The sequence below is a fragment of the Canis aureus genome, chromosome 1 (genome assembly GCF_053574225.1).
Source record: "Canis aureus isolate CA01 chromosome 1, VMU_Caureus_v.1.0, whole genome shotgun sequence".
Taxonomy (NCBI): domain Eukaryota; kingdom Metazoa; phylum Chordata; class Mammalia; order Carnivora; family Canidae; genus Canis; species Canis aureus.
The window spans coordinates 88408383-88422935 of NC_135611.1; the positions used below are offsets into that span (position 1 = coordinate 88408383).

The 14553-nt window shown below is 40.6% G+C and overlaps 2 protein-coding genes across 12 annotated transcripts in view; one reads left to right on the forward strand and one right to left on the reverse strand.

Annotated features, from left to right (window-relative positions):
• Nucleotides 1–5668, reverse strand: part of CFAP95 (cilia and flagella associated protein 95) — a 141728-nt gene extending 136060 nt beyond the window's left edge. Inside the window, exons 1-2 of one of the 2 annotated variants that reach the window (XM_077907548.1) lie at nt 5522–5668; nt 1280–1390 (exon numbers count right to left, since the gene is read on the reverse strand). The gene's annotated coding sequence lies outside the window, so the exon portion shown is untranslated. Of the gene's footprint in view, nt 1–1279; nt 1391–5511 lie in introns of both variants that reach the window. The other variant, XM_077907557.1, reaches the window with a different exon arrangement.
• Nucleotides 1–14553, forward strand: part of PTAR1 (protein prenyltransferase alpha subunit repeat containing 1) — a 105701-nt gene that overhangs the window by 46452 nt on the left and 44696 nt on the right. Inside the window, exon 1 of one of the 10 annotated variants that reach the window (XM_077907481.1) lies at nt 5791–5956. The exons of the other annotated variants lie outside the window; for them this stretch is intronic. Within the exon in view, the coding sequence (XP_077763607.1) occupies nt 5871–5956 (86 nt within the window). The 5' untranslated portion in view covers nt 5791–5870. Of the gene's footprint in view, nt 1–5790; nt 5957–14553 lie in introns of those variants that run through there. 10 annotated transcript variants of the gene reach the window in all.

Here is a 14553-nt window from a genome sequence, read left to right on the forward strand (position 1 = left end):
GATATAGAAAGAAAAACTGGAGCTAGGCAATCATGCTCATAGTTGACATTCAGATGACAGCAAGACTGAACCTGAAATCACTTTACAGACACTGTTAGGTCAGTAAAAGTTATTAGTTTGGCTTTCTTTCAATTCCTGAGACACTTATGCAGGCTCTTTTCTTCTTAGAGCCTTCACACACATTGTTCCCGCTGCTGGTGAGGCTCTTTCCCTGCTTTTCCTTCTCATCTTTCATGTCTCAGCTTAAATGTCACCACCCAGAACAGACTTCCCTGGCCACACTGTCTAAAGCTATGCACTTACCTCCACACCATTACATCGATCACATGTATCACGGTACTTTGCTGTTCCTTTTTGTGCCACATGTTACAATTTGCTGTTATATATTTGCGTGTTTATTTGAATGTTGTATATCTCTTCTATCAGACTGATTCCCACAAGAAGGCAAGAATAATGTCTGCTTTTCCACCACTGTATATCCAACAGTTGGCACAATACAAAGCAACACTCACTAAAATTTGTGTAATAAATAAGAACAACTGCTTGGACTCTCATCCTCTCAGGAATGGTATTTGGCCTTCTCCTTCTATAAACCCAGTATTCCATCTTTTGCACGGTCCTTTGTGCACATCACTGGGGATTTGGGAGACCTACCAGAGAAATTAAAATGCCTAAAGTCAGAAGAAATTGGGGAGTTACTCCTTGGCATTCCTTCTTAAAACTTGGACTACAGGACTCTACTTCTCTATAAATGTTATACTGCAAGTTAGAGCATCAAGTTAGAGCATAATTCAATATTTAATAAAGTTCAGTATCTCCTATGGGCGATTTTGACCTAATGCTAATTTTGATCAGTCTCAGCACTGGCTTAAAACATGGAAATAGGAAGAAAAGGAGAAATAAGGTATGTTTTTGTGATAAAATATCTGAGCTGAAAAATTCACGTAAGTGAGATGAAAGAAGGGGAGGTACAGCTTTGCCTTACTTTTAGGCAATTACTGAAGAAGTCTCAGACTGAACTATTTCTGTAATCAAAATGAAAGTTTTACTAACTTTCTAAATGTTTAGTTATGATTTTTTAACCTAACTCTGTAGTTTTTATTATTATAATATTTATACTAAAAAATAAAATATAAAGCAGAAAAGAGCCCTAAGAATGTACTCATAATTGGGAACTTCTTTCATTTCACCATCCAATAAAAGGCATATTACTAAGAAAAGTCCCACAATTTGACATCTTCAATACATAAGAAACATTCATTGTAGCATGGAAACGTACCTATCTCCCTAGCTGTTTCCACATGCAGGTCTTGGACTGGCTCTTTTTCTTGTTTCTCTCAGACATTTTCTTCTCTTCTTTCCTGAAGATTACATCATCAGTCTGCTGGGCCTTTGTGGTATGAAGAAGAGGGCAAAGCAAAAGGTTGACATTTTCAAACTATCAAATGTCAAGAAAAATAAAACATCACTTACTCAGCAACAAAAGCCTACATACATAATAATGCAACTAGTATCCTCACAGATTCTGATATCAGCTTAATTAATTGGACATTTAAGGTCATCTTCATCATTAGTGTCTAGATAACATTTACAAACTTTGTCAGGTTAAAAAAACTTCATGTGTTAACTAGCAGGTTAATAACGATCGCAGTATAATAATTTCCCTTGAAAATGTTAAACAACAGAGTTTCACATTGAAAGTTAGTATTCAAAAAAAAAAAAGAAAGTTAGTATTCAGAGTTGTTTTGGTTTACTATTGTGTTTAATACCGATTTACTCATAATGAGGCTTTCTTTATTCACAGAAATAAGTAATAATTTATGAAGTGCTTCACAGTTTAAGGATGATATATGCATTTTCCCATCTTTTTCTCAACAATTAGAATAATGAAGGGATAGCAATATCAACTAAGTATAATAGATGGCATTCATATTTATGGTTTTGTGACTTAAAAAAAAAGTACCTAATTGTCTATGAAATTTTGTCTGGGGAAAATAAACCCATACACCATGGCAAAGGGTATACCAAAACCCTCCTAAGTTTAATGCACATGTTATTTAAAATTTATTAATTTCTATTCCTTTTCTTGGTCTTTAAAAAAACTTCAAAAATGATTACTACTCTTGTTGACTTTTCATAAGAATTCATAAAAAGACACTGATACTACAGCTTTTCAACTAGCATTATTATTTCTCTTCTATTTGTTAGTAAGTTCTTGGATTTTAAATGTTAGGATAGTGATAATGTTGAAATTTGGCATATTATATATAGTTATAATGGTAATATCATAAAGCATTTAAAATTGAACATTTACTTTTTCTTAGTGGTGGAAATAATTTTATTGTTTTTGTAAATAGTAGCACATGGTAAGAATATGTTTAGTACTACTTACACTCTATGTTGTGTAACATTACCATGGGGAAAGGACTTCAAATAAACAGAGTAAATAAACAACATTACCATGGGGAAAGGACTTAAAATAAACAACATTACCATGGGGAAAGGACTTCAAATAAACAGAGTAAATAAACAACATTACCATGGGGAAAGGACTTCAAATAAACAGAGTAAACAAACAACAGAGTGATAGAAGTAGAATAATAGAGTGAAGATGGAAACAGAAGTTTCTTCATGGCTCTTCACAAAAGTAATTACTGGGCTTGTCATTAAAGTCACCTTGCTGTCCTCTTTCCTACCAGGGCCCTCAATATACACATTAGGTTTTTCATTGTAGAAAGTTTGGAACATACTGAACATAAAGTATGTATACAGGTCTTAATTATCTCCAGTAGTTCTATGGTACAGAACTGTTAACATTTAAGTTTATAATCCCCCCCCCCCCGGTCTATTATACTATGTATATGCATGTGATTACATTGATATAATTTGTTTTGTTTTTTTAAGATTGTATTTATTTATTCATGAGACAGAGAGAGAGGCAGAAACATAGGCAGAGGGAGAAGCAGGCTCCCTGCGGGGAGCCTGATGCAGAACTCAATCCTAGGACCCCGGAATATGCCCCGAGCCAAAGGCAGATGCTCAACCACTGAGCCACCCAGGTGCCCCTATAATTTGTTTTTTATATATATCTATAATTAGGGTTGTCTTGTATGCTGTTTCGGTATTTCTTTTTGTCATCAAATATCTACTTTATCTACTTTTTCCTCGTCATCAAATATTGTAAAATATGAAAAGCCTGGTGGAGGTGGAGGTTGTCAAAATATACTTACAGATACATGAATGATAATCAGAGGTCACTTAAAGTCACTTAAAAATCAATACGTCTCTAAGAAAATATGCATGAGATAGATAACGAATAAGTATGTTTTTATTAACACTTTAAAAAAATTCTTAAATTACAAAAATTGTACTTTGTTGTGTCACTCAGAAAGTAAAAATCCTCCATGAATGTATCTCCCACTAAGAGTTTGGTATATATTCTTCTAGCTTCAATGTGCTTTTAAATGACTAGTATTTCAACTTACAAAGTTACTGTAATTTACTTAATTCTCAATGTTGGGCATTTAAGCTATTGACAGTGTTTAATAGTAAATATATTTTGCAGATCCCTAAATATATATCTTTTAGTCCTTCAACAAATCATGCTAAATTTATCATATCCTTCTCTTACATATATACAGATCATAATTAAGTCTCATGAATTTCAATTCTGAACTTCTTTGAATCTACCTCCTTATATGCAAAATTTGAGGTTAGATCACAATTCTAAAATGCTGCAGTTCTAAAAAAAATTGAGTTCTAACATAGCTCCTTAATAATTGATAAACTCTTAGAAAAAAAACGAGACATATAATTCATGCCTTCCAAATGAGTACAAAGAGGATATATGTACATGTAGGTGGTATATGCATGTGGGGAGGGCATAAAGAGAACCATAGAGAGTAATTATCTTTCTGGAACATCAGTCGGCTTCAGGATATAAGGATAAAGTATAGGTTTCTTCACTGTAAAATCTGAGAGTGAAACTTTATTTTATTTTGAGAGTGAAATTTTAAAATCTCACTGATTTCTAAGATAAAAATAGTCTTTGAAAAAAATTTTATATTTTTGAGTGTGATGCCCCCAAAAGTCAGGATTTATATTCCACTTTTATTAGGAAAGGATGTAAACCTAGAAGTGAAGAGGGAGAAGACTTACCAGTTGTAGCACAAACCATTTGAGAATCGGTATCACGTTCTTAAGAGTTATTGGGATATTTGACCTAATCCTTGGCCTGGGAATCTAAACACCCATTCAGTCGCTTCAGCCTCATTCTAGAACTTGTCAATAGGTTAAGGTTTGTTTGATTTTACTAATTCAAACTTGTCCCATCTTGCTTTCATACAATTTCATGAAACTTCTATTTCATTTCTTTTAAAACAAAAAGGCCAGTGTCCATACAGCAATGTCTAACCTTTACAAACATACCCCCAGGGAGTACTGTCCACTACATATACCCATAAATATCATTCCTATTTCTTATTCAATGCTTTATGAATCTTGCAATCAATGTATGGTTTTTACTTACACAATCATCATCCCTACTTCAGATGTACTGCATTATTTCACATTAAAAAGACTATGAGCTTGCTCTAAAAAAGTTTCTAGAGATGCCTGGGTGGGTCAGCGGTTGAACATCTGCTTTGGCTCAGGTCGTCATCCTGAGGTCCCGCGAGGAGTCCTGCATCCAGCTCCCTACAAGTGAGCCCGCTTCTCCCTCTGCCTGTGTCTCTGCCTCTCCCCGTCTCTCATGAATAAATAAAATCTTTAAAAAATATAAAGTAAGTCTTTTTTATAAAAAAGATTCAGATCTCAAGGATTAAGTAAAAAGAACTGAATCATAGGCACCTAGATTTTCCTATCACAGAAGAGGGAAGAAGGGAGATCTAATATACAAAAATTATGGCATTTCAAAACCCAAATGAACTACGAAGCTAGCTTTCCTCACAAAAATTATTCGTAGCAAGCTTAACGGCCACTTAAAGAGCAAACTTCAAGGTCTTGGTTTTCTCACTTTGAATAGGCTAAAACTGACATGCAACATGCAAAGCGCGCCAAATGATGGACAAAACGAAGTCCACTCAAAGTAGAAAAATCTAAGAAATATTTCTGTACGTTCTGCTCTTTGTATCCAGGTGGCAAGTAACTTAAATTTTCCGTTTTCTTCCTTTATTGCATGAATTAAATTTTTTGATTTTTTTTTTTTTTTTTTGAAAATGGCTCGAAGGGGCCGGCGCTGACGCCCGGGTGCAGAGAGGTCACCAGCACGGTCTCACACCGCGAGGAGGCTCCGCTGGCGCCGGGGACTCCCCGCTCGGGAGGGCCTGCCCCCAGTTGCACCCGCAGCGTTAGCTCGCGGGACTGGCCGGTTCCCCCAACCGGAGAGCGACGGGGAGGCCGGGCCGGGGAGGGGGAGGGGCAGGGGGAGGGGGTGGGCTTCAGACTTGAGCACCCCTCCCTCGTCGGCCCCGCGTGAACCAGGAATTGGAATAAAATGTGCAACACAGCGACCTCAACTAACTTTGCCAGGGAACCTGCCGCATCTTCCCGGACGCTTCTCAGAACCTCAGCTACCAGCGAAAGCCGGGGACCCGCCGGCGGAGGGGAGCCGCAGCCTCGCAGGCACAGCGGGCGCCACGCCCCGGCCGCCGGCGGCGTGACCCGGAAGTGCTCGGCGGCTGCGGCGGCGGCGGCGGCTGCGGCGGCGGGGGCGGGAGCGGGGGCGGGGGCCGGGGCCGGGGCCGGGGCCGGGGCGGGGGGCGGGGGCGCGGCCAAACCGGCGCACACGCGCGCGCGCTCCCCGCACAAGTCCCGCCGGCCGCCCGGCGCTCTCCCGGAGGCGCGCCCGAGCCGCCGCGGCCGCCGCCAACATGGCCGAGACGAGCGAGGAGGTGGCGGTGCTGGTGCAGCGGGTGGTGAAGGACATCACCAACGCCTTCAGGAGGAATCCGCACATGTGAGTCGCGGCCCCGCGGGGGGCGGCGGGGGCGGGGCCGGGCCTCGAGCGGGCGGGCTGGGGGCACGTCCCGGCTCGCGCGCCCCCAGCGGGAGGGGCCGGGGCCCCGCTGCGCTCGGCCGCCGCGGGGCCCGCTTTCCGCTCCCGGAAAGTGACCTCGGAAAATCCGCGGCGGGCGACTTTTGTCCGCTAGGACTCCACGCGACTCGGAGGACTTGACGCGTGGGTCGGTCCGCAGCCTCCGTGCGTTGAAGGTGCCCGCGCGCGGGGTGGCTGTGGGTCTGCCGCGGCTTCGTGGCCACGACTCTTGAGGTTCATCCCGGGCCGGCGATGGGCACGCGGCGCGGGGAGGGCGGCGGTCGCCCACGCTCGTCCGTCTCCGGTGGGGCCGGCCTCCTAGCCAGCGGCAGTTCGCGGCGGCTTTTTGTTTTTTTTGTTTTTTGGACTTTCGCCTCGCTTGTCCCAAGACCGTGGAGGGACTCGCGTGAAACATTCCGCTTGGAAGGTGAACAGAGAGCATCCTCGAGAGTGTAGCTTCTGGGGGCGCCTGGGTGGCCCAGCGGTTGAGCATCTGCCCCGGGGTCAGGTCGTGACCCCGGGGTCGCCATCGGGCTCCCCGCGAGGAGCCTGCTTCTCCCTCTGCCTGTGTCTCTGCCTCTCTGTGTGTGTGTCTCATGAATAAATAAGTGGAATCTTTAAAAAGAGCGAGAGAAAGTAGCTTCTGGGGGCGCCTGGGTGGCTCAGTGGGTTAAGCGTCTGTTTGGCTCAGGTCAATATATCCCAGGGTCCTGGGAGGCCTGGAATGGGTCTGTTGTATAGCCCAGGAAGCCTTGACACTTTGTATCGTTTTAGCATTATCCGATTCATGGTTACAGGGAACATTTTAACTCTTGTCCTATCCAGACACTGCTGCCCTCTCTTAAGTAGGACACCACAGCACTGACACGCGTATCCCTCCCTCCTTCCTTTTCACGGTCCTTGGAGTACTCCCGGAAGATACCAGAGGAGACCGTATTCTTTCTGACACTTATGCTTTAATGTAAGGAGTGAAAAGAAAAACTATTAAAAGCTCTGTCTACGGTATACAAAAGAAGATGGAGAAGCAGAAGCAACAGTGTTTAATTGTTGCTCCCCTCTCCCGGCAAGAAAGAAACATGGAATCCAAATTTACATTACCGTATTTCCACTTTTTCTAATTGTTCGTGAAGAGTTGTTTTTTTAATTTTTAAATATTTTTTAAACTGGAACACATGAATTATTCTCTTTATGCATTTTAAACCGTTTTAAACCCTTCAGCTTCTCGCCCTAAAGGAGGTACCAAACCTACATCTAAATGAAGTGTTCTTTTCCTTCAAAGTGATGCTTAAAAAATTAAGCCCTCAGATGTCTCACTCCCTTGTGGCACACAATTGGAGACCTTCATTAAAAACAGAAAGCTGCTGGCCTCAAAACACACCTGCCACCTCTGACAGTGTCCACTTCCTTTCCCCTTGTGACTGCTGCCTTTTTAAAAAATGAATGTTTGGAATGATTTCCTGGCAGTAACCATAGTGGGTACTGGGTCTTTTAAAGAATGCTTTGATGCCTTGTATATCAGTCTTTCAGTCTTTTTTTTTTTTTTTGAGAATGAAAACTTTAGCGTAAATAAGAGACAACCTCAAAAAAAAAAAAAGTTGGATAAGTGAAGGGCCTATTTTTCTCATCATTGATGTTGTTTTTCTTGAAGAAATTATAGCAGAGATTAGAAAGAAGCCTAATAAGTACAGTAATCATAGTTTCTCTTCTTTGAGATAGATTGAAAAAGCCCAACAGCAGTGCCTGGGTGGCTCAGTCCATTAAGCCTCTGACTCTTGGTTTCAGCTCAGGTCATGATCTCTCCATCTCTCCAGCTCCTGAGATTGAGCCCTGCCCCTGCAACAGGCTCCCTGCTTAGCGCTCTGCCTCCCCTCACTTTGGAACCCTCTACCCCTTTTCCCCCACTTGTCTCTTTGTCTAAAACAAATGTTTTGTTTGTTTGTTTTTAAATCAGTGTTTTCTATTTGAAGAAACTGAGCTTGATTGGTTGAGTGCACTTAGGAACACATCTCCGTTTTCTGGATCATATTTATTGAAACTTATAAAGGACTTTAATGCCCCCCAATCATATTTTTCATGGTGAAAGCTCCCTAATATGCCATCGATGCAAAATTTAAGATTGTTTTGTTTTTTTTTTTTAATTTTTTTTTATTTATTTATGATAGTCACACAGAGAGAGAGAGAGAGAGAGAGAGAAGCAGAGACACAGGCAGAGGGAGAAGCAGGCTCCATGCACTGGGAGCCCGATGTGGGATTCGATCCCGGGTCTCCAGGATCACGCCCTGGGCCAAAGGCAGGCGCTAAACCGCTGCGCCACCTAGGGATCCCCAAAATTTAAGATTGTTAATAAACATTTGGGCCGTTTAAGATTTAAAAGATTGAAATAGGGGCACGTGGGGTGGTTCAATGGTTGAGCATCTGTCTTTGGCTCAGGTTGTGATTCTGGAGTCCTGGGATCAAGTCTTGTGTCCAGCTCCCTCCAGGGAGCCTGCTTCTCCCTCTGCCTATGTCTCTGCCTCTCTCTTTGTCTCTCATGAGTAAATAAGTAAAATCATTAAAAAAATAAATAAGTTTGAAATAGGTTGAACATTTGAAATGATTTAAAATGATTCATAATATAGGCCTGAAGAATTTATTTATTTATTTATTTTTTTAATTTTTATTTATTTATTCATGATAGTCACAGAGAGAGAGAGAGAGAGAGAGAGGCAGAGACACAGGCAGAGGGAGAAGCAGGCTCCATGCACCGGGGGCCCGATGTGGGATTCGATCCCGGGTCTCCAGGATCGCGCCCTGGGCCAAAGGCAGGCACCAAACCGCTGCGCCACCCAGGGATCCCGGCCTGAAGAATTTAAATAGCTTAACTCACTGTTAAATAGTAATTTTCAGCCATATTGCACTATATATGTCCTACAATAACAATATCTTCAGTAATATCACCACATAGCATCTTTAAAAATGTGTTCTGGTTTGGATTTTTTAAGATTGCCTATACTTCTTCCCTTAATCTAACCCTCTTCTAAAATAAATAGGCAATATTTCTTTTTTTTTTTTTTTTTTTTAAATTTTTTTTATTTATTTATGATAGTCACAGAGAGAGAGAGAGAGACAGAGACATAGGCAGAGGGAGAAGCAGGCTCCATGCACCGGGAGCCCGATGTGGGATTCGATCCCGGGACTCCAGGATCGCGCCCTGGGCCAAAGGCAGGCGCTAAACCGCTGCGAATAGGCAATATTTCTATTAAAAGAAAAAATGCATTGTTTATCTCAAAAATTAGTTACCTAATAACACTTTTCAGCACTATACAAAGAAGTTTTTCATTCTTTTTGTTTTCCTTTATTCTTCAAACACAAGATAGACAACTAATTTTTTAAAGATTTTATTTATTTATTCATGATAGTCACACAGAGAGAGAGAGAGGCAGAGACACAGGCAGAGGGAGAAGCAGGCTCCATGCACCGGGAGCCCGATGTGGGATTCGATCCCGGGTCTCCAGGATCGCGCCCTGGGCCAAAGGCAGGCGCCAAACCGCTGCGCCACCCAGGGATCCCAGACAACTAATTTTATTAGACAATATTCACTCCATTAAACATATTGACTTTGTTTCTATAAAAATGCTTCGCCAGGAGTTGTCGAACACACATTGGTTAAGATGTGGATTTTGTTACTGGTAGATATGCATAGGTGACCCTCTGTCAACCTCTTTTTCCTCTTGCTCTATTGAGGTTGATGAAAACAAGTAAATCTCCTCACACAATATCTGGCCCTTAGCTGCCACTAAGTAAATATTAGATTTAACCTAAATTTCTGTATTCCTCAGAAAACCATACCAGCCAACTGAGTAACTGAATGTGAAGTACTTCATAAATTGAAAAATACCATACAAATGTTGTTTGTATGGTTGACTCTTGGAAAATACCATTGGAACAACAGCTGAAGGCTTGACCCAGGGACCAGCAATAGCTTAATGTATAGACCCATGCTAATGTGGAAGACAGCTGTTTATGGTGTTATTAGGGTCATGTCAAAGGTCTCTTACCCACCAAGGGTTTTTTTTTTTTTTATTACTGTTTAAAATGTTTATTGAACCCTCACTGTTTATGAGATGATGTAGGTACTGATCCTCACAGTATAGGATACGAAGAAGTATGAAATACAGTTCTTATACTCACAGCACAGAAATATCTGTGATGGTGGAATTATCCTATGTCTATGCTGCCTCAAATGGTAGTCACTAGCTATATTTAGCTATTAAGTGCTTGAAATATGGCTAATGTGAATGAACAACTGAATTAAAAAAATTTTTATTGTGAATTGACTTATACATAGTGGCCATATATGCCTGGTAACCACTGTATTGCACAGAGTAGCTCTAGATGGAGAAGTGAGACCCACCTGCATGAGCAGTAAATTAACCTTGCAAAGCAGGTGGTGATAAAGGCTGGACTAGCAGCGTAGTGAGCAAGTGCTGTGTGAGTGTGTTAGGCATGGGAGGAAGGCTTTGTATGGCTAGGCCAGGGCCCTTAGGGGAGGTGGGTTTTTAGCTGAACATTGAAGGCTGGGTAGGATTCATAGTCTCAGAGGGAGAGCCATAGACCTCTACATGAAACTATAAATTAACCCAGAGTAGCAAAATGTGATTGAAATGGTAGTCAAATTATGGAAGTCCTAGACTATGTGGCTTAATTTCTTTGCACCTGTATTTGACAGAATTCTAGTCTCTGGGTATGCAGGCTAGAAGTGGGGTAAAGATTGATAAACATACCACACCTGGTCCCTGGCTCATTGGAACAAATCTACACACACAATATAAAAAGAACCTGAAAGAATAAGGATACTTTGAAGGAATAATAACAGAGGGGCCTAATATATCGGAGAAGCTCAAAACAAGTCTTTTGAGGAAATTGCAATTAAATTGGGACATGAGGGATGGATAAGAGTTGGCTCAGGGAAAATAGACTTCCTAGGGAGTGCATAGGCCCCACTGGAAATTTTGGAGTAAAGGAGTAGTAAGGAAAGGCACATCTTTAAGTGGGAGTGAAGAATAAGAACCCCAAGGCTTAATTGTCTCCTTACACTTGATTTTTTAATCTATTTAAATAAGAGTATAGTTGTAAAAGTTTGGATTTAGAATCTGACAGTCCTGGATTTGAATCTTGGCTTGTCAGTTAGGGATGGTAGTTAAGACTCTTTCTTCATCTATAAAATGAGTTAAAATTCCTACTTTGTAAGATTGTGTGAAATAAATGAATAAATGAAACACAGAGCACTGCACATAACACTCAATAGGCAGTAGCAATTTTTGTGGCTATTTTTAAAATAAGCCAGTTATATAATTTCAGCGATACACCACTAGTATTCTTCAGAATTGAGAAAGCCTGTGGTTTCTGAAATACCTTAATTTAATCACCATCAAAGTTTTAATTATCAATATGAAAAGAATCAGTTCCTTTAGATATTTTGCTAACTTTCTTTTTAGTCATTCTGGAAAGAATTCCATTTTAATGGGAAAACAAACTTAATAGATTTTTATTTATGTATTGAGAGAGAGAAAGAACATGAGTGCGGAAGGGCAGAGAGAGAGGGAGAGAATCTCAAGCAGACTCCAAGCTGAGCATAGAACCCGACTTGAGTCATGACATGAGCTGAAATCAAGAGTGGGTTGCTTAATCACCTGAGCCACCCTGGTACTCCCAAAATAACTATTAGATTAAGAAGATTTGTACCTGAATCCTTGGACTGTGTTTTCTATGCAGTCATCCACATTACAGGTTCAGTTTAGTATTTGGGGGCCATTCTTCCCTCCTAAAAGGGAAACTGGGTGATATTACTTTTGAAAATAATATGGGAGCCTACTGTAATTGATGATGTTTCTGAAAAGTGCTGACAAGGGAAGCTGTCTAAACATGAAGAACAAAGTCAGGATCAGTGTTACATGAACTTTGAACTTCATTTGGAAGTCAGTGGATCCCCACTGTGAAGCACTCAGAAAGCTGACCATGCTGTGTATGATCTTTTTAAGTTAATGTGTTGGTTCATTCCATTTTGGTGTGTTTTTGGAGCAGCCTTCAAAAGTAACCTAAAAAAGCAAGCCTCATAGTATCTCCTTGAGAATATTAGAACTTTTTCATCATCCCAGACCTTCGGGTCTTTAAAAATCCTATGACGTTGTTACTGCAGGTAGTTATTTGAGTGTCCTTGTTAAATATCAGGAATCTAAATTGCCAGAAACCTAAAAATATAAAAGACTGATTTGGTGGTAGCAAAAGAGTCAGAAATTTCTCTTGTAACATTATTTCACAAGGAAATGGGAGATGATTTGGTATTTATAGAACACTCCTTGCAGCCATTAAAAATATAAAAATTAATTATGTAGGAAGATGTTTAATGTGAATTGTTAGTTTTTAAAAAGGGTGGTAAGATTGCAACAACGTATATGGAACTAGAGTGTATTATGCTAAGCAAAATAAATTAGTCAGGAAAAGACAAATGTCCTGTGATTTCACTCATGTGGAATTTAAGAAACAAAACAAATGAACATAGGGGAAGGAGAGGAGAAATAAAATAAGATAAAAACAGAGGGAGGCAAATCGTAAGAGGTTCTTAAATATAGAGAACAAACTGTGGGTTCCTGGAGGGGTGGTGGGAGGGGGGATGGGGTAACTGGATGATGGGCATTAAGGAAGGCACCTGATGTAATGAGCACTGGGTGTTTTATGTAAATGATGAATCACTAAATTTTACTCTTAAAACCAATACTGTACTCTGTTGTGCCCAAGATTGCGAATCCGAGAAACCACCAAGGAGCCGACACCGATGCAAACACACGAGGGTTTTATTTACAAGCTTGAGCTTGGGTCCAAGTATACCCGACACAGCGGAGCAGGGACTTGGACCCCGAGACTAAGAGGTGTAGCAGCTTTATAGGGGCCAGTGGCCAATGGGATTGTAACATAGGCAGAAAGTTGCAGTCATGTCGGTCCACAGGCAGGTGGCCGGCCGATTGAATTACCTTTTACCCTATAGTATCCATTTGAGCTGGCCTATTATTTTGCTCAGAATTTGTTCAGCGCAGCGCAGTTTTGGTGGGCACAAGGCGGGGTTACATTGTTATGAGCCGATTTCTGATTAGGTTGTGCCCAGCGGCTTGACTAGGGTGGGGCAGCGCCTTAAGCAATAAGGTCATGTGGGGGTCATACAGGAGGTGGCGGGGTGCAGCACAAAATGGAGTTAGTCCTGCTCTGCTTGTCCAGGGGTAGGGGATTTTTGTTAAATTTCCTGGGTCCCACATACTCTAGTAAACTAACTTGAGTTTAAATATAAATAAATGAGAGGGGGAAAGGATTGTAGTGGAGTATGTCTACTATAATTCCACTTTTGTAAAACATTTGGAAAGAAAGGATGCATATCCAAACAGTGGTGTAGAAGGACAAAAAGACTGTTTTTTCTCTTGAGTCTTCTAATGTTTCTTGCCTATGAAATTAGAATTTCAATAGCCAGAAATGTAGAAGGAATTAATTTAAATAAATCCTGCTTGCTTTCACTCATGTTTTTATCTTTAGTGTCATGGGTTTTGGGCTGACTATTAAGAGATCCAGATTTTTAACTTAACATTAGCAATGTAACCTTGGATAATCATCATAACCCCTTAAGTGGACCTTAGTTTCCTTGTCTGATAAAATGCAATACTGGGGGAATGAGGTTCCTTCCAATTTTAAAATGATTCTGGAATCCTATTCTAAGTTGTCTGAAAAAAAGTGGACTATGACCTGAGGGACTCCGCTTAGGAGAAATCTGAAGTCAAATACTCTGTTACTTGGAGGCTTACTGACCTACCTATCTTTATAAAGTATAGGCTATATTTTTAGGAAGCAGCAAAGTGTTGTATTTTAGGGTCGAATCACTTGACAAAAGCTTAACTTTTTTGCTTCACCCTCCCATCTGTTAATCAAATAACTTTTCTGGTTGGCCTCAGGCTCTTAACTGAGTTTTAAATAATACACTTCATCTTTGCCTGTCACTTCATAGCTTTCCACATTCTTACCTTGTACTATTTGCTCTTCCTAACAGGCATTATTCCTGTATTTCAGATAAGGATACCGATGACAGGTGACTTTGCCACATTCCCATTTGTCAGTGGTGAGGAGGCTAGCTAGGACCTTGGATCTTGGAAGATGGAGCACTTTAGTCTATATCCTGCTACCTCTCTTTTCATGCTTTGTTTTCCCTAGTACTTTACATTCCCTGATTATGGCCACTGTCATTCTCCCTCCATGAGAATAACTGTCAGGTTTCTCAGTCAGAATTAAAAAGCTGGAGGAGACCTAGCAGTCCATTTTCCTTATTTAGCGATGTAATACAATTCCACCATTTTACAAATGATGAAATTAAGGTCTGTAGACACCAAGTGAAATAAATATATATATCATTATTATGATATATATAATATATCATATATATATTATATGTGTCATATATAATAATGACAAAATAAATGACAAAATATGTATATGTAAATATA